At 46.8% G+C, this 19,173-nt stretch overlaps 7 protein-coding genes across 7 annotated transcripts; 4 read left to right on the top strand and 3 right to left on the bottom strand.

Moving 5' to 3' along the window:
* Window positions 1-506: 506 nt before the first annotated feature.
* N7503_007787 (spherulation-specific family 4 protein) lies at window positions 507-1,852 on the top strand (the record flags this gene model as incomplete). The annotated part of the gene is made up of 3 exons (XM_057067334.1): window positions 507-748; window positions 825-1,173; window positions 1,451-1,852. 3 exons carry the CDS (start codon window positions 507-509, stop codon window positions 1,772-1,774), a joined length of 915 nt encoding a protein of 304 aa, XP_056921015.1. The 3' UTR covers window positions 1,775-1,852.
* A 483-nt stretch (window positions 1,853-2,335) lies between these two features.
* Window positions 2,336-3,483, top strand: N7503_007786 (spherulation-specific family 4 protein). The gene is made up of 3 exons (XM_057067333.1): window positions 2,336-2,546; window positions 2,674-3,031; window positions 3,099-3,483. The coding sequence occupies exons 1-3, from the start codon at window positions 2,461-2,463 to the stop codon at window positions 3,402-3,404; spliced, it is 750 nt and encodes a 249-aa protein (XP_056921014.1). The 5' UTR covers window positions 2,336-2,460; the 3' UTR covers window positions 3,405-3,483.
* A 1,147-nt stretch (window positions 3,484-4,630) lies between these two features.
* Window positions 4,631-5,914, top strand: N7503_007785 (NAD-dependent epimerase/dehydratase family protein; the record flags this gene model as incomplete). The annotated part of the gene is made up of 1 exon (XM_057067332.1): window positions 4,631-5,914. The coding sequence occupies one exon, from the start codon at window positions 4,631-4,633 to the stop codon at window positions 5,912-5,914; it is 1,284 nt and encodes a 427-aa protein (XP_056921013.1).
* Window positions 5,915-7,342: 1,428 nt separating this feature from the next.
* N7503_007784 (alpha/beta fold hydrolase) lies at window positions 7,343-8,537 on the bottom strand (the record flags this gene model as incomplete). Its single annotated transcript, XM_057067331.1, has 4 exons — window positions 7,343-7,819; window positions 7,873-7,973; window positions 8,031-8,137; window positions 8,206-8,537. The coding sequence occupies 4 exons, from the start codon at window positions 8,535-8,537 to the stop codon at window positions 7,343-7,345; spliced, it is 1,017 nt and encodes a 338-aa protein (XP_056921012.1).
* A 3,255-nt stretch (window positions 8,538-11,792) lies between these two features.
* Window positions 11,793-12,739, top strand: N7503_007783 (3-methyl-2-oxobutanoate hydroxymethyltransferase; the record flags this gene model as incomplete). The annotated part of the gene is made up of 2 exons (XM_057067330.1): window positions 11,793-12,059; window positions 12,119-12,739. The coding sequence occupies 2 exons, from the start codon at window positions 11,793-11,795 to the stop codon at window positions 12,737-12,739; spliced, it is 888 nt and encodes a 295-aa protein (XP_056921011.1).
* Window positions 12,740-13,503: 764 nt separating this feature from the next.
* Window positions 13,504-15,362, bottom strand: N7503_007782 (MDR family MFS transporter; the record flags this gene model as incomplete). Its single annotated transcript, XM_057067329.1, has 5 exons — window positions 13,504-14,193; window positions 14,244-14,450; window positions 14,479-14,674; window positions 14,733-15,112; window positions 15,165-15,362. 5 exons carry the CDS (start codon window positions 15,360-15,362, stop codon window positions 13,504-13,506), a joined length of 1,671 nt encoding a protein of 556 aa, XP_056921010.1.
* A 701-nt stretch (window positions 15,363-16,063) lies between these two features.
* Window positions 16,064-18,399, bottom strand: N7503_007781 (L-Aspartase-like protein; the record flags this gene model as incomplete). The annotated part of the gene is made up of 2 exons (XM_057067328.1): window positions 16,064-18,090; window positions 18,156-18,399. 2 exons carry the CDS (start codon window positions 18,397-18,399, stop codon window positions 16,064-16,066), a joined length of 2,271 nt encoding a protein of 756 aa, XP_056921009.1.
* Window positions 18,400-19,173: the final 774 nt, after the last annotated feature.

Below are 19,173 nucleotides of genomic sequence, written 5' to 3'. Positions count from 1 at the left end.
CGGGGGCCAATATCACGGTATATCGTGGTACACCCGAAATAGATTTTGCTTTTTGATTTTAAATTTTTTTTCTCCGTCTTCTAAACGAGGTCTCTGCATGCAAGTCTCACTAACTCCGCGACTGGTCTTACCGTAACAGAGTGGAAATCCCTGCTGGGGCTGACGGAGTGGGCCCACGATTGTGGCTCTCAAGCCATTTGTTCCGAAAGATACAAGCCGATTCGTTTAGCGGTATTGAAAGACAGCGCTAAATGAATTATAACCATGTTAGCTCCAAGACACCTAGACCTTTTGATGGTCTTTGAGTCCTTGGAACGGTTGAAATTGCCTTATAGCTTTTGATTTTTTGCCTCCCCCGCCATCAGCGAGAAAATCCCAAGGTTCTGGTGGATGGCCAAGTCCTGTCCAACTTGAACGGCTTGCATATCATAATCCATAATTACAACTACTCTTCCCTCCGTTGGGCCATTATTCCTCGTCTTGACTTGCTCTTTTTTTCCTCTGCAATGGAGTCCTTGAAGCGAACCGAGGGTGCCTCCCCACCACTGCGTCGGAAATTCAACCTACGACGCCCGTGGTGCCTCGCAGGGTTGATCACTGCGATTATAGTGGTTATTATTGTAATTGTGGTTCCTTTGGCGGTGATTCTCCCAAGAAAGAATTCACACAAAGGCAAGGCATCCAAAGTGTTATTCCCGGTTTACGTCTATCCTGAAACAAACACTACCTGGGATCCTTTGTATAATGCGTAAGTAAAAAACCGGAACACAAAAAAAGGAGATGGGTCTTTGGGATGTTTGGAGCTATGTTAATCCTTGAAACAGAATTTCGACACATCCTGAACTTGATTTTGTGATCATCATCAATCCATCCAGTGGGCCCGGGTCCTCCACCCCCAGCACTCAATACGCGACCGCTGTGCGCCGACTGGATACATATTCCAATGTCCAAAAGGTGGGATATGTGCCTACCCATTATGCCAATCGCAATCTCACAGCGGTGTTGGATGATGTGGCAATGTATGCCAATTGGACCGCGACCTCGACTGCTCTGGGCATGGATGGGATCTTCTTTGATGAGATACCCTATGATTGGAATTCTACCAAAGCCGAGTACCTGACCCAGATCAACGAGGCGGTAAAAAACTCCTCGGGGATCCAATCGCCACACTTAGTAAGTTTCGTTCCTGTTTTTTTGTCTTTTGTGAAGGAACCTGCATGAAAAAGTGGGCAACGTGGAAGAAAGTGGAAATTGGACGGCGGAAAGGTGGTGCATGTGGGGCCCGGATCTGGAACCATCTAATCTGTCGAACTTCGATCATAGCGATCGGTGGTACATGCGGACACGGCCGGAGTGGATCCGTTCGTTTTCGGTCTCGTTTGCTTGCTTGGGAATGATCTTTCGCTGCTCTTTGCTTTAGGACTAGTTCGCCCAATGCTGATCTTCCTAGGTTATCCACAACCCAGGCACCATTCCGGACTCCCGGTACGATGCCAACACTACCGACATTACCGTGGTTTTCGAGCAATCCTATGATTACTTTGAGACTCAGGAGAAGGTGCTCGCTAAGACCCTGAGTGCCTCAAACCGGACCGAATACTCCTACATGCTCCATTCGGTTCCCACTATGACCAACCACAGCCTGAAGAACTTTGTCGACGATCTCAGTCGCCGAGCCGCCTATCTTTTCCTTACCACGCTAACATCCGACTACTACGAAAGTTTTGGGTCTGGTTTGGAAGAATTTTGCGATGCTGTCCCAACGAAGAACTAAAGTCCGATCATCCCAATCTGATGTTTGCTCCGGGCTTTACCAGAGTTGGTAGTAAGAAGCGAGTGAAACAACCCGGTGTATCAAACAGAATCAAGTAAAAAAAAAAAAAAAAAAAAAAAGTTCTGTCGTGGCTAGAACGCGATGCGCTGGTGGCTAATGCGGGTGATGCCAAGATTTGAGGCGTGATTGACAGGGGATTAACGAGATCGGATTTGTTCCTGTGGGCGGGCCGTAATTGTGTAATTAATTTTATTTTATTTTTACATTTATCTTTCTTTTTTCTAATCTTTATCTTTTCTTTCAGCCTCGTGGTTTCGGTCATTTGGCCCTCGTACGTAACAACCCCGTTTCATGACTCCACAACGGAGTGGCGCGAACTCCTGAACATTGTCGCCCTTTAGCGTACCGTGGATTGGCTGGGGACCTTTTTTTCCCCACTTTTTTGGTTTTAATCTAATTTTTCTTGATTTTAATCTATTTTTCTTGATTTTTCAATTTCCCAATTTTCTTTTCCCTTCGTGACGGTCAGCGCTAGTGACCCGGCGCGGGAACTTATAAATCCGGCGTTTGGAGCCACGTATGGAAGTCATCCTCTCTTCCCCTGATCCACGGTGAACACGATTGGTTGTCCAGTTCCAGGGTCCGAAAAAAACAAACGGTTTTTTATCCTCTATTATTGATCGAATATGGCCATGCTGCCCAAATCGACCGTGGTGGTGCCTTTGTACATCTATCCATTGGACTCTGAAACCTGGGCTCCACTCTACGCAGCGTAAGTCTCTAATCCAATACATGGGAAACATTGGGCAGGTCATGAAAGAAGGAAAGCAAAAAAAGACCACTAGGCAACAGGGCAATAAGCGACAAAGCAATGAGCCAATAATTGATCATAATACCAGCATCGAGTCGAATCCTAATCTCGAGTTCCTTGTTATTGTCAATCCAAACAGTGGTCCTGGCGAATCTCCCCTCCCCGACGCCAACTATGCTCGAGAAGTTCCCCGGTTGAATGGGTACCCCAACGTGTACACCGTAGGCTACATCCGAATCGACTACTGCAAGAAGCCCCACTCAGAGGCCTATGCCGAGATCGAGCAATACGCGGGATGGTCGGCCCAATATGACTCGACAAAGTTGGGAGTGCGAGGAATCTTTGTCGACGAGACCCCTAACCATTACTCGTCTGATAGAGCCGAATATCTGAGCGAGCTAACTAAGTTCATCAAGAATACTCCAGGTATTCTTGCCGATCGCTTTGTAAGTGCCGTCCACGGAACTCTCGGGAGAACAAAACAGGGGCTAATGAACCTTGGGACTGTTTTAGGTGATCCATAACCCCGGCACCCCGCCAGACGTGGTGATTAGTGAATCCGCCGACATGTTTTTCATCAGTGAGGAGCCCTACCCGCGCTACCGATCGGATGAGGTCCAAAAGTGGCTGGGGCGATTCAAATACGACCGGAACCGCTCCGGTGTGATGATCAATGAGGTCCCATTGGATGATCTGGAGAAATTGGTCCATGAACTGCGCCACAGGGCTGCCTATATTTTTGTGACCGAAATTGCTGGTGATTTTTATGAGCGCTTTGGTCCCCGCAGTTGGGAGGCCCTTATGCAGGCTCTGCAGTAAATCCTTGCAACGTGGGGCCAATGGGCCATATGGCTAATGGATACTCCGTGGAGACTTTAGTTTGACTGGATGAGGGGCTTGCAATATTTTCCTCCCCATATTTTACTTTGTATTTTCTCGTTCCTGAGTACTTTGTTCCTGGGTCTTATGCATGCTTCGTATAGGAACTACATTTCGGTGTGTCAGATGCGGGCGTGGCGTTCGTATCCCGACTGTGGATGTATGCGGCAAAGTAATCGTCCCAATTTGTCCGCACTCCGCCCGTAGCTAAGCTCTAGAGCTGCCTATTGGTGGGCCGTGCTCGGGGTATTAACGCCGGGCCCGAAAATAAATAGATTAATCATTTTTAGCCTGCGATGGCTCATAAGGCGGTGCGCCTCATGGCGACAGATAACGGGTGAAACCTGTCTTATCACATGTGGCCTTTCTTATCCGTTAACGTTCTGCAAGGGGCAGGAGAGAAAAATAGACGATACATAAAGTCAGTCTTGTAACCGAGCGTCAAAGCTCGAAAAATCACAAAATCCACAATTTCTGTTCTCAGCGCCTACAGTCCAGATGTAAATGGACTCGATCACATAACCTTATTTCGGTCAATGCCGAATCATGGTCGAAGATCTTTAGCCGATGTTCCTTGTTGATCTGTAAAGCTGCCGTCAAAGTCTTACAACGGGTCAGAAAAAAAAAATTTATAAAATAAAAAATAAAATAAAAAACCAAGAAAAGTCAATTGGCCCACCGACCCAAACAACATGGCATCATCAGCTTAGCTGACGGCTATTTTAGAATCCCTTTGAGCCCTGGATACTCCGAGTTTCAATGCGAAACCATACATCATACACGTGGCAGAGTACCTTGGAACACATTAGTCCCGTATTTGTAAAAGCCAAGCCACCCGAGCCAGATAAGTGAGACATTCGATCTCGTCTCGCCTATCTGCAGAGAACCAAAAGTCTGTAAAGTCCAGCCCTGTTTACTTCAGAAAACCTGAAAATTTAGCCCCGGGTCTAGTTTTGTAATATTTCGATGTGGCAAAGATGCCGAGCAAGATTTCTCCAAGACAGTGTAAAAGAACGTATCCAAATCCACTTAATCCACAATGCAGTCCTGCAGTTACTTCTAATTTCTAATTCCTAAATCTCCGGGTAATGGATCATGGACGCTCCTTGAAGGGGCCTCTTGAGCTCCATCTCGCTCTACCTTCTTCCTCCCGACATTACACAACCATGTCGTCCCCTCCACCAGGATTCTCAACAGGCGCCAACTCGCCGCAATTCTCTTCAGATCCATCTACGCCAGCCACGGAGCCTGATGATCCGCTGGACGTTGACGCCGACGAATATGTTCTCGTAACAGGTGGCCTAGGATTCATTGGCAGTCACACATCTCTAGAGCTTCTCAAAGCTGGCTACAACATCATTATCGTCGACAATCTAAGCAATAGCTACAGAGATGTCTTTGCGCGCATCATTGCAGCCGCAAAGCTGCACTATGAGCCATTGGGTCGTGCAATTCCCAAGGCAAAGCTCTGCTGCGCAGATTACCAAGACATGTCTGCAATGGGTGTCTTACTCGGCACCCACCTGACCCGGAACCCCGGCAGCACGACAACCCGATCAAAGATCACAGGCGTAATCCATTTTGCGGCTTACAAAGCAGTCGCAGACAGTATCAAGCACCCACTGAAATACTACCAAAACAATGTTCGCGGCTTAATTGATCTCCTAAGTCTGCTAGACGACCATGGAATCAAATCATTCATTTTTTCCTCTTCAGCAGCAGTCTACGGAACCCTAGCAGACGGGACCCCTCGACTGCGCGAGGAAAATTGTGTTCATGAGCGCGTATCTTACTCCGCTGACGATGGCAACGATGTATCAGTTGAACCAGGCTGCACGGGAATCACAAACCCCTACGGCCGAAGCAAATGGTTCGGAGAAGCAATCCTCTCAGATGTATGCACTTCCGATCCTTCCTGGACAGTCTTGTGTCTCCGATACTTCAATCCAATCGGTTGCGATGCATCCGGCCTCCTAGGTGAAGATCCACGGGATTGCGCCTCGAACCTGTTCCCAGCTGCCGTGCGCGCGTTAACGGGCCAGAGTACTGAATTGTGTATCTACGGTACAGACTGGGATACGCGGGATGGAAGTGCTGTGCGCGATTTTATACACATTACTGATCTCGCGCGTGGACATGTAGCGACTTTGTCCGCTGCGCAGGAAGGCAGGATTTCTGGGTCTTTCCGGACTTTTAATCTCGGTACTGGAACCGGTCATTCCGTATTGGAGGTGATTGAGGCACTGGAGTCTGTTAGTCAGTTAGAAATTCCGGTGCGGATTGTTGGGAGGAGACCCGGTGATGTTGGATCTTGTGTTGCTACGCCCGACCGAGCAGAGCGTGAGCTTGGATGGAGGACGGAGAAGTCGTTGCAGGATGCTTGTGAGGATCTTTGGAATTATCTTAGAATAGACGCTGATCAGATTCAGAAGGAGTCAAGTGTTTGCTAGTGTATATAGTAATGGTTAATTTGGATAGATAATTTTTACGACTCTTTAATTCGGGACCTAATTCAGTACATCAATCTATATGCTCAATCCATTTAAACGTTGAATGTTCACATTCCAAGGTTTATACTCTCGTCGGTAATATGTGTTCGTCAAGATATATATTGATGCGGGGTAATGACCTTTTACCCCCGTAAAAACAAAAACGTTGGGACCTGAAAACCAGGGACGCAGAGAACCCTAGAAACCACTAGTAACTCAAAAACAACAATGACTTTTACCACGAAAATAATTATGCTTCCATTCATGGACTTACAAAATACGAGATGAAAGAGAAACCTCACCCATGGAACGACGAACAAAGAGGCCGACAGTATAAACTTTTCACTGCAGGGTCCGCCCCAGCATACGCCCCAAAAATAAAGTAAACAGGGAGATACGGAGTAGAAAGTATTCCGTCCTGGACATGATTATGCGGGCGAAAGGATCCAGACCAAGAGGGGCGCAATTTTAATCCAGTTTACTTGAAAAATACAGAGGTCCACGGATACCCCTCGGACTTAGACCTGAACAAGCGAATCCATCAAAAATAGACTCCAGTTAATATCAAATAATAGGAGAAATCAGGATGTCACTGAAGTATCAGTTGCGTCATGCAATTTATTTGATTGAGCTGCCCTGTTTAAAGGAAATGAATAGATTGATCCGCCGCCCCCGGGCTTCGGAAGACCCACAGGTAAATAATTGCCTTGGCCACGTAATGTCAACCATGTTTGCAAAGATTGACAGGATGCTGTTGATTAATTCACAGAATAATAATACAATTAATATATATTCAAGGCTAAGCTATCGGCATCCGTGCACTTCCGACACGACGTTGTTAATATATTTTAATCAGGTTAAAATGAACTACACATGTAATAAGAAAGGAAGTGATGCTATTTAGAGTATGTGACAGCTAAAGTTTGGATATGTATATGCGATTACGTTGTCATCGTTCACTCCTTCCTAGACTCATGCTCATAGCGCTACGTCCGTTATTGCGCCCCGTCAAGATCAGCATGGAACTGGGTCCTTCCAAGGGCCACAGTAATGAGCAGCAGCGGAATTCAGGGGCATTCGAAAGTTGACTGAACTTGAAAATATGTGAAAGCAAATGTGGAAACAAAGGAGGTTCAAGCCCGAAAGAGAGACACTTGGTCTCAAGTATCATGCAATGTAACATCCATGGATGCTGAAACGATATTTGAAATTTGACTGAAGCCAAGTAACACACAAAAGGATAATAGCAGCCGTAAATAGCAGTCACACATGAATTTGTCGTACAAAATAATCAACATTCGATCTATTCCCATCCTTGTTTACCTCTACTCCCATCACATCTAATGTTTGTTTGCTGCAGGGTGATACTCGTTCACGAGGCCCAATTGATTAAGTACTCGTGACTTCAGCCTCATTCTTACCAAATAACTCCCGAGCAAACTCCTTTAGCGCGTCGTTTATCTCGTTCGGTCGCTCCAGCTGAATCCAGTGCCCACACTCTTCAAATCTCTTCACCCGAAGATCGGCCACCAATTCCTTAGTACCAGCAATACCCATATCTGCCCTTGCGACATGATCTTTCTCACTCACAACCAAGAGTGTGGGTAAATGACAACGTCCGTCCGTAATGTCGGCTTCATCCGCTAGGTTGACGCCGCGAATCGCGGCCTTGTACCAGTTCATGGGGCCCCGATATCCCTGGGCAAAGATTTGCTTTCTCACCTTGTACTCCTCAGGAGTATACCAAGAAGGATACGGGTCAGTTCTACCTGTGCTGACGTACGCTGCCGCAGCCCCCAGGGGAGCAAAATTGACTTTCCAGTCATCTGGATTAGCTGGATAGACGAGCGTGAAAACTGACTCCGACTGTCAAATTCGTCAGCGCCTGTGGATCTAAGTTACTCTATAGCGAGGCTTACATGATCGTCACAATCCTTGACTGCCTCCTCGGTATTGTGCCATGGCCAGTAGCCAAAAGGCTCGTACCCAATGAGTGACTTGATATGTGAGTTTATTTTGTCTACGTTGAGACATAAGGATTAGAACTGCGGCTAAAAATAGGACTCGGATACCTTACCCATGTCCCAGACCATACCGGGTTTCGAATACCCGACCGAAATAAGCACAATGCCTACTAAGCGATCGGGCACATACGAGACAAGTCGTGAAAGCAGCCCGCAGCCCCTACATCGAATTCTCATGTGAGCACGTGTGGTGGCATGCACGACTCAGACATGCATGAATAGACTCACCAATCATGACCCACAGCCAGACAACGGTCGACCTTTTCGATGTCCAAGATTTCGGCCATATGGAGAGACATGGTCTTCAAGCGATAAAAAGCTAGATCAGCAGGCTTGTCCGTGCCGCCATAGCCCAACAGGTCAGGCGCGATCACGCCATATCCTGCGGCTGAAAGCGACTTGATCTGATGGCGCCAGTCGTAGCAAGAGCTGGGATATCCGTGGAGGAGCAGGAAAGTGATTCCATCGCCTCTGGTAGAAGGATGAGCGACATAACCATATGTTGTGCCGTCAGATAAAGTTGCCTTCTTGGCGAGGGACGGGAATGCTAGGGAAGCCATTATTGGGAGATGAATATGGTGAAGGCTCGTTGCGGATTGGAGCACGATGTGACGATATTTATATATATTCCTTTTACACAGTTTCTATACACATGAGTTTCGACATATGAAGCCAAACGAAGCAACCCTCCAAGGTTGGAAATCCTTCGTTCCTTCGTGAGTCATAAGGCTGACCGAGAAAAGGGATTGAGCAAGGCTGTCATGTACTGCTTAGATGGATGCCGCGATAATTTGGTGTGACTCAAATGGTCCCTCGTTCGTCGCCTATGAATGGTCGGATTTGTGGGCCTTTCAGTGGGGCAAATGGTGCGGGGATACCGGCCAAGTCAGAATTCCCAAGCCGTCTTTCGAACACTTCGTACAAAACATCATCATAAACTTCGCCTAAATACTTGCCAAGGGTGAGATGATGACAGAGTGGTGAGATAATATCAATCAGACTTGGCCAATACGTGGCGGTACAATAGGACATCCGCTGCTCCCAATCAGGCAACATTCCCGTTCTTATGCCGCCCAATAGTTATGCAGGGTATCAATAAAGTAGCCGAGCCGTTCTTTCGCCTTCATGGACGCCTGATACGAGTAATCTGAACCGCAGGAGTTCTCACTTAGCTTCAGGGAAGGGAATACCCTTCGTTATCTCCTATCTGTTCTCCATTACGAACCGGGCCCACATTGGTGACCTGTCACCATTTCTTTTCTCAGTGACAAAGGCTGCCAAGAAGCGCGCCATTGAACTATATATGCGCCTTTTACTAGGCGATTCGTATGTGCCAGCCTCTTCATGGGCCAGAGCTACTGGAAACTTCTGCCTTGGATGCTGGACCGATCTAGGCCCAAGACCTGCCCTCCACCTCAAATATGCACAACGAAGAGGCAAATAGCCGCAACATGGGCGTAGCCACCCAACGGCAAATGAGCTCTTGACATAACTATATCCGGAAAAATGATACAGACGATTCTAGGAGAAGATTGCTAACCCAATTGGCCCCTGGAGACAAGACAGGTCATAAGGGACATTGGTTGCCTGGGTGCGCATGTACTGCGGCTAGATCTCTGAAGCGAGATTCAGATACTGAACCGCCTAATTTGGCGTCTTTCATATGGAAAAGGATCTGCTTGAGCACGCGTCGAGTCCTTCAGCTACTACAACTCAGTCCTTACTTGTTACTTCTGATTTCCGATTCCGACCGGACAGTCCGGAGATCTTAATTAGATATCTATGAATTGTCACCGAATGCCCAATCTCTTTGTTTAGACTCTAGCGCATGTCAACGCTTCTCAGCTGTGAGGGAACCTAGTCGTTGACGCAGCCATCTCGGGAAAATAACAGGGGAAAGACATTGACGAACAATTACTTGATAACCACGACGGCAGTAATGACGAAAAGGACTCGCAATCAAACCTGGGAAGCGACGAACCTATGACAGTAGCTTAGCTAAGGAGATCAACCCATGAACAATGCCATACATATTGCAAACTGGGGTCCGAGGAGAGTGTCCATTGTAATTCTGGCAATTCGCTTCATCTATATAAACAGTCTACGTGCTAAAGCGCAACCTGTAGCCAAGGTCTTCTGGAGTATTGCATAGCGAAGTGAGGGGTTAATTGGAAGTGTCTTGAGGATGTCCAACAAATGGGTTCCTTGTTTGCCGTTTCACTCCATTCACGGTCCAAGGCTTGTTGTTGGTCTGATGACAATCTCAAGTGTGGAGATTATGGCTGGTAGTGTTACCAGCATTTTCTTGAGTGGGTGAGTTCCGTCAATAACGAGTAGGGAATGCTTCTGAAAAACTCAAGTTCACTGGCTATATATGATTATTTCTGAATAAGATTGCGAATACATATTGGCGAAAGCATTACTGCGCCGCAGGTTAGCTGAGCCCTAGGCTTCAGATGTATACATTTGGCGCTTCCCTCCCGTTACTCCCAGGGCTGTCCATTAGGTCATATCATCATTGATGTGAAAAGTTAACTTCAATAACAGATTACTCCAAGTCACAGAGAATCATACAAATTGTCTGGCAGTCTCGGATCAGTATGTCAGTCTCATTGATTTTTACTGCAGCATAAACCCAGGATATCACCTATGTAGGCAAGTCTCAGTCTACCAAACGATACTTTGCTGACGAGCTATATTGGAGCTATATAACTTTATATATTAGGGTAGTTCGTGATAAGCTTTCCCACTTCCAGCATATTGCACTGCGCCTAGGACCGCATTAAAAAAGCTGTGATTTTAGATATTGAAATTAGCCCAAAGATAAATGGGGTTGTAAAACAACTGCCATGAGCACCGAATGCAGCCCCAGGAAGAGAAAATAGAAGACGGTACTGTTAATATGGTCGTGTCAGCGAGTGTCAGATAATAACAGGAGCTATATCAATACTTTGTGATCGCTTAATGCTGCGGCGCTTAGAATATCTTGAAGTGCCAAATATCGATGCACGTAATTGACACTGGCATAAGAACCGACAAGAAGTTGCACATCAAGTTCACCACCAACCCAAGCAGTCAGAAAAGTCACCAATCAAGTTGATCGATGGTTAAAAGGAGGTATCTCTGCCTTGAAGTTCAGGCCTAAATACAAGCGTCAGGTTTGTATCACTAGCGAATCACTTTCTTGTTTCCCTCGACAGCTAATTCAATTCAAGATCTTTGTATGGAATGTATGGAAGTTTATTTCTATGAAGCTAATTGCGCCAAAGGCATATTCACCAAGGGGATTGAGGTGGCTATTATTTTTCGTCATCAGAGAGTGGAAAATCCCGCGAGCGAAAACTGCTTTTTGTATGTTTCAAAGTATCGACAATATTCTCAATAAGGAGAGAGGACAGGTGTGGTTCAGGCTCTCAGTCCCTCTTTTGCCGAGGTGATGCAAAATCCGAAATTCGGAGCGAGGACATTGCCGGTCTTGCTAGGTTCCCCGTTCTACGCAGCACATATAAGAATGCAGACTTTAGTCAACATAAATAAAACGAAGGCAAGACTGCTTCTCGCAAAGCTTTTTCATCTTTCAACTGTCTGATTGGAACCACTTCCCTGGTCTCGAAAACTTTTGCGATCTGACAATCATGGCTCTACGAATGGCACATGGACGTCTCAGGTTGTTCTCACCTGCACTGAGCTACTATCTCAGTAGCGCCCCCTCATGCTCATTGATTACTCATGCCCATAAAAGAAATGCTCAAGTGACGCGCAAATTCATCCGTCCGAGTCTTTCATTTTCAGTCAGGCATAGTTCACATTCACCCATGGGCAAATCTACTACGAAGACCCGAAAGAAAATAACAATCCAAAGCCTTGTCCGTCTCTATGAGAAAGAAGAGCCGATCAGTGTCCTCACTGCCCATGACTTCCCAAGCGCGAGTGTTGCCGAAGCTGGAGGAATGGACATAGTGTTGGTCGGGGATAGCTTGGCCATGGTTGCATTGGGCATGGAGGATACAAATGAGGTCCTCGTGGAGGAAATGCTACTGCACTGTCGTAGTGTCTCACGGGCTGTCGAAAGTGCATTCACTGTAAGTGATGAAGTCTTCTTTTGGAAAACTCAGATGCTTATCTGTGTGCCATGGCATAGATCGGAGACCTGCCCATGGGCTCCTATGAGGTCTCGCCGCAACAAGCCATGCAAACAGCCGTTAGGTTTGTCAAAGAAGGTCGTATGAACGGCGTGAAGCTCGAGGGAGGCGAAGAAATGGCACCAACCATTAAACGAATCACTGATGCGGGTATTCCAGTGATGGCGCATATTGGGCTTACCCCCCAAAGACAAAATGCTCTCGGCGGATTCAGAGTTCAAGGAAAAACAGCTGCTGGTGCATTGAAGTTATTGCGCGATGCCTTGGCAGTGCAAGAAGCGGGTGCTTCTCTGATCATTATAGAAGCAGTACCTGCTGAGGTCGCTGCTCTAGTAACCAGTAAGCTTCGGGTTCCAACAATTGGAATTGGATCAGGTAATGGGTGTTCCGGGCAAGTGCTTGTTCAAATTGATATGATGGGCAATTTTCCACCTGGAAGATTTTTGCCCAAGTTTGTTAAAACGTATGCGAATGTCTGGAATGAAGCTTTGCAGGGAGTTGAGAGGTACAGGGATGATGTCAAAAGCAGAGCTTATCCTTCGTCGGAGTATACATACCCTGTGTCGGAAGAGGTGATTGAAGAGTTGCGGCGAGTGTTGGATGATAGTCATCGGAAATAGAAATATATGTATGAAGCAATAGACAGAATCTGCCAATTCCAACCTTCACACGCCTTCTTCTGCCGCATGTCGTAAAGTCCTTAGCATCTCAACCCGTGGACATTGATCAAACACATTGTATACTACGGTACATGTCTGATTATGTTATAGGGAGCCATAGAACATTCCGGCCACTGTAGAATGATCTGATCCTCGCTATATCACCTTTTCAAATATGAATAAATCAAAAGAAAAAAAAAAAAAAAAAAATTGGCGTGCGCTCAGTCGAGGGCCTTCAACGGCTGATGTAAGGTCACACAATAAGCCACACCCGAACGTGGCTCTCGCGGTACCTGGCCTGGTTTTATTACCGAAATGGGGTAATTCGCTTTCCGGATCTGGTTCATCTCCCCTCCCGATTGGTTAAGTAAGTGCGCACAAAACACCGTTGTACCCCCCAAGACGTCAACCTGTCAATTGTGTGCCATGGGCTTTTTGATAGCTGTTTATTTTGCCTTGTCTACGGCGTGTGAATCGGTTTTCATTTTTTATCTCCGGTCGCGGCAATTTACGACCCTGTCGGACTGAAATATGTTGTGTATATCTGTGTCCTCTCCACTTTCGGCGTTCGTGTCGACTCAGGTCAGCAATTTACCGTGTATACTCTGGCACGATACTGAATTTGGTATACACAGTCTCGGCTATGCAATGCTGGGTTTTATTGAGAATAACATGCAAGTCCTCGCTCTTCATTTCAAACGATTTCACACCACTTAGAGAAAGGTTTATTCGATTTTGGCAGACAACCCAAGGGGAGATGCCTCTTGCGGTGATGGATCTGTCACACTCTGAGAACTCTTCAGGGAAACCCTGTCTAACCAAACAGGTCCCAGGATAGACAGAGAGGACAAGGCGACAGCCACATAGAAGGACTGGGTGAGAGCTTTATTGTACGCGGTCAAAACAGATGGCAACTGCTCCGCGGAAACGACTTTGCGCAGTCCAGTTATGCCACCTTCAAGGATATCGTTGGAGTTGGCATCCGGGGCATACTCATGCAGATTAGATACCAACTGGTTCTGGAAAACTGACTGACATACTGGGAGGAAAACTGCTCCAGCCAAAGTCTGCCCAAACAACAAGAGGGTCGTAGCTACGGGTATGTCCTTTAAAGGTACAGTGACTTGCGAGACAAGCAATACAGTCTGTATGCCAATTCCTAGGCCAAACACCATCAATACTTGATATCCAAACCAATATCCAATGCCCGAATCAACCTCCAATGTACTGAGCAGTCCAAGCCCTACTGGAGTGATGATAGCGGACACCATGAGTAGTGGAGTGTAATACCCGATCCATGAGGTCAGAGCTCCAGCGAATAAGGAGACAATGACCAAACCGAGAATCATGGGCAGGTTCATGATACCAGACTTGGTGGCTGACACACCCTTCACAGCCTGGAACCAGATCGGGAGCTATTTAAGTTAGCACTAACAAAAGCATAGATTGAGGGAGAGAGGTATACATCGTAGGTGAAGACCGTCAGAGTGCAGCCGAGACAAACGGAAAACCACAAAGCTCCAAGGATATTGTGATCCTTAGCAATATGCAACGGGATACTAGCTCGATCCTTCTGCCAGAGCTGAATGATAATAAAGGCTGCAGTAAGCACTGCGGACACACAAAATAGAGCAATGATACGTCCATTATCCCATGGATATTTCGTTTCCCCCTAACTGAAGGGCCAATAACAGAGAAACAACAGCTGGAACTAGTATCACTTTGCCGATCGGGTCAATCTGTCCGAGCATTTGCTTCTTGCTGAAATTGAGTCGCTGGGTGGGAGGCAATGGTGGCATAGAAAATACAATGCACACGATGGCAATTGCCCCCATGGATAGGTTCATATAGAAGCCCCATCTCCAGGTGACGTAATCGGTGAATACACCTCCAAGCCTGCTATGAGATCAGCTTACAACCCTTGAGGGCATCACTTTGTCGATGTGAAGCTTACAGAGGACCCGCCACACAGGCTATGCCATGCATCGAGGTCAAAAGGCTGGTATACATCGGTCGGTAGCGTAGGGGTACCAGTCGTGTCATTACGACAAACGAGCCCAAAGTTATACCCGCTGAGCCTAAGCCAGCGATACTTCGTCCGACGATAAGTGCCACTGAGTTTGGCGCCACTGCGCAGAGGAGGGAGCCAGCCTCAAAGACAAAGACTGACCAAAGGTATACCCATTTAGTAGCGAACAAAGAGTAGATCTTGCCGAATTGTAACTGCACGGCACACGTGGAAAAGAGGTAAGAGCTTCCATACCAGCCCACATCATCAAGAGAATGGAACTGAGTGGTGATCTTTGGAATAGCAGTAGCAAGGACGGTGTCATCCTGTAGCGCAATGAATTTAGTATTGTCCAGACATGGAAAGAATTACACTTACTAATGACACACAGAAAAGCGATAACATAAGGGATATTGTCAAAAATATTGACTGCCAGCGGGGGATTTCCAGCGTCTCCTGTGATTTGCTTTCTGTCGTTTCGTCCCCTGCCCCGTCGCTAGGTGACTTGAACTGAAGGGAAACTGAGTCTTCCGCCTCATCTTGTGCATCACGCGTGACGCTGTATTTAGGCTTCATCTAGTTTGGTTTTTCACTGTTAGTGGCTAGTGATATGGCGTCCGTCAGAACAATGATGCTGGCGTGAAGAGGCTTGCATATTGATGTGGTATAGGTTTCCTTTGCATACTGTACACAATACCCTGCCCCTTGGTATATGGAATGGTCTACCAGGGGATGGAAATATAGGAGAACGAAAGGAAAACTACTAAATCTGATCGACACGGCGAATACTTGATTAGACCAAGTCAGCTGGTATGACTTTCATATGTGAAAAGTATATACTCAAGCTCCTCATTATGTCACCTAGTCTTATTCAGGATCAAAAAATAAATAAATAAATAAAAAATTAGAAACAAAGAAGAAAAAAAGAAGAAGCCGCTCCACCTGCCTGTTTTGGAATGAACTCCACACTAATACAGGAGTAAACAAGGCAAGGTCAACAAATATTCTAGTAGAATTTGCATGACATGCTTTTGCAGGTACCCTTTGGAGTAATGTGATAATCATGAATCGGTAGAAGAAGACCCGGTTTATCAAGTTATTTGAGACTGACGTCAAAGAAGGCCTCTCGATTAATGACTACTATGAAGTAAATTCGTTGAACTGTTAATTTAGCGAATTGTATTGGAATGTATAGCCTGTCTCTAATAAAGCAAAGGAATGAGATTAATGGTCAACGAATACGAAAGACACTGCAGATAAAGACAGCAAGCGATTCTTTAATGCACAGCCTGGGGCCCAGATGATTTGGAGATGCTCTTTTGCTTCTCCCTAACCGGTGTAATTTTTGTAACGGTATCACGGCATCCTTTCTGTTTGCCTTGCTCCAAGCACTCCATGATTGGAAACATCAAAGCCTCAGAGCGCAACGCTTCGTAAATTCTTGTGATATAAGTACCAATAATCTGAGTATCCTCGTTTGTGGAATTTTGCGCATCTGGTTCAGTGTTGATGGACTTGTCTGTATGTTGAAAAGTAGGATGGTCGACAAGGCCACGGTTCAACGGGACTTTCAGTGTGTGGCGTACATAGTCATACATGATGCGTGCCGCCGATCCTAGGTATGTGGATGTTGGACACTTTGGGCTGACCAAGAGTAGTTGACTAGTTTTGAATGCCTCTGCCATGGCTGTTGCTAAATCCTGAGACCAGTTGTAGATGGTAGTCATCTGTGGACAGTATCCGGTTGCTACCTCAGGATGAGAGGCAAAGAAGGTCACCACCAAAGACTGGGCCGTTTGGCTAACCATGGTAAATCGTTGTTGTGAGTCCTTTGTGGTGGATGAAGCCGACTTAAGAGAGCTTGTAATATGTGTCCACAACAGCGAGTTGAGGTCCTTGCAGGCAGTAGAATTGGTTAAAAAGGGACCGTATGTGTTAGTGGTGATAGATTCCACGAGAGGCTGAAGGGCTTCCAGGAATTGCAACTGCAGCACTCTCAGATCCAGTCCTTGGCAGAGAACGTAGATGTATGATGCGGCAAGCATGGAAAAGACATCAATTGCTGTCTGTGTGTAACGCGCAGATATAAGGGCCAACGAGTTGATGGCCTGATTGGACATCTCTGCTGACTGCACATTTGGTCCGACCGGGTGAGCAAGAAATCCCAGCTCGGAAGTATAGGCCGCCATGCCAATATCGACTCCCTTGAGACAATAGGATAGACTGGGCTCATCGAAACACAGATTCGGCGGCAGACCATTGTTAAGGTCCGGATTAATAATTTCTGTGCATTGAGCAAATAGCATTTTGCTCATGAGTTGTAATGCTGAGCGGGCTTTGTCCATGGCAACGGTGACCGAAAGAGCCTGGAAGTTCCCGCCATGAAGTGTTCGACGCCCGTCGCTGTCGATCAGAGGGTTATCGGTTGTCGAATTGAGCTCAACCGTCACTTGCTTGTGAGCCAGGGTAAGATCTTCGAGCAATGGGCCCATCCACTGCGAGGCCGTGCGAAGTTGGTAGCGGTCCTGGCGCAACGGGGGAGCAGCTCCCACTCCCATCTTTTGAAACGCGTGTACAACCTGAGTGAGTTTCGACCCTTGTAGGAATTTGGCAATGTTGGCGGCACATTCGATTTGGCCCGGATGGGGACGGACCTGGGCAATGAAGGGATCAAAACTTTCGGGATTGCCAGACATGATCTCCACCGCCATCGCTGTCAGAACCTGTGACAGAACTGCCATATGATGCGTTTCATGGAGGCCCAATGCCGCAACTGCTGCTGAGACTGCCGTCCCGTTGATCAACCCTAAACCTTCTTTTGGGCCAAACGATATAGGCTGCATCCCGATCTGGGACAGAAGCCGATCCGCAGGGACGAGTTCTCGGCACCCAGTCTCCTGACCAGGAGTTCCCCTGCCCACTGGTGTCCGGAGCAGGAGCTTGGGGTTACCTTCCAAGACTCCGGCAATGTAGGAAAGGGGACTCAAATCGCCAGAGGCAGAGATACTTCCTCGCAAGGGAACAAGAGGAGTACATTTTCGATTGAGAAGCTCTGTCAAAGCTTCAATGATGGTAAATCTGACACCGGAATGACCCTGCACAAGAGTATTGCAACGGACCAACATTGATGCGCGCACCCATGACTCGGGCATCTCGGTGGTAGCTGCTGACTCCCCTGCACCTGGGTATCGATTCTTGACATTAGAGATAACCCCGTACTGTTGCATCTGCATCAAGGAGATTTGCAGATTCTTTGTATCATCCGTTGTTGTATTGGCACTACCTCCAAATCCGGTATTTATGCCTAGAAAGGGGAAATTTGATTAGAACCGCATCGCTTCGGCTTCTGAGTTATAAAGGATTAACTACCATATAGGATTTCGCCTTGCTCGACGCATTCCCGTAGAAAATTCACGCTTTTATCCACGCTTTCCCTCAATTCAGGTGATTTATCAATTGAAGCCGTGGTTCCGTACCGAGCCACAGCGACCACCTCCGCAAGTGTTAACTGCTTTCCCTTCACCACCACCGCATTTTTGTCGACTGCATCTGAAAATTGCTGGAGTCTCCTCCAATTTTCGAGCACGATTTGACAATGACTTTCTGCAGTCATGGTGGTCACTTGTCCAATATGGATTTTTCTGCAATGTGAGGAAAACAACGCGTGCTTGCGAGAGTCAACTTGTTAAAAGGAAGATGTGAAGAGCAGAGAGCAAGTAATTCAGCCATGATCAGCAAGGGCGCTTCGCTAGCGTATGATTGCAAGGTTACACATAACGATCGATCGCCGATCGCCGCAAAAGGACCCACTCGGTTTTCTGGAAACCTTAAATTCTAGACACACCGCCCGCTGGTCCAGGCTTGGCTTTTCGGCCATTTGCATACTACCCCTTTTAGTACACATAGAGAGGGATCGAAATTCGTCTAGCGGGCTTTTAGTCTCCATAATTGATTTCCTTGGAAATCAACAGCATCTAGGTATGCGAGTGCAGGCCCTTGCCTTACTATTTCTTTTTCCCTCGCTTGGCACAATCCTTGGAAATGCGATATCATATCTGTCATGTGATTAGGCATTACTATGCTGAACTCGCATCCATAAGTAGCATTCAATATATTTATAGAAAAAGGTTTGATCATCAAGGAAACGCGAGACAGGCAAGGGGACGGTGATGTAATGAGCTATTTGAGGGGAAGGAGCGACAGACAATACAGGGCACCCATGGCGAAAGGCGTTTACCAAAGCACAGATGCTCAGTAGTTTGTCTAGCCAGGGGTAAAAAAAGTAAGAATCGGTGAATATTTTGGCCAGGGGCGGATTGAGCACGTAGTGCAGCAACAACAATTCTAACACGAAAATTTGGTAAGCACAATCCCGTTATGATGAGAT

The sequence above is a fragment of the Penicillium pulvis genome, assembly GCF_028828015.1.
Source record: "Penicillium pulvis strain IBT 33274 chromosome Unknown contig_5_segment0_segment0, whole genome shotgun sequence".
NCBI classification, from domain to species: domain Eukaryota; kingdom Fungi; phylum Ascomycota; class Eurotiomycetes; order Eurotiales; family Aspergillaceae; genus Penicillium; species Penicillium pulvis.
This window is presented reverse-complemented; position numbering and strand designations above follow the sequence as displayed.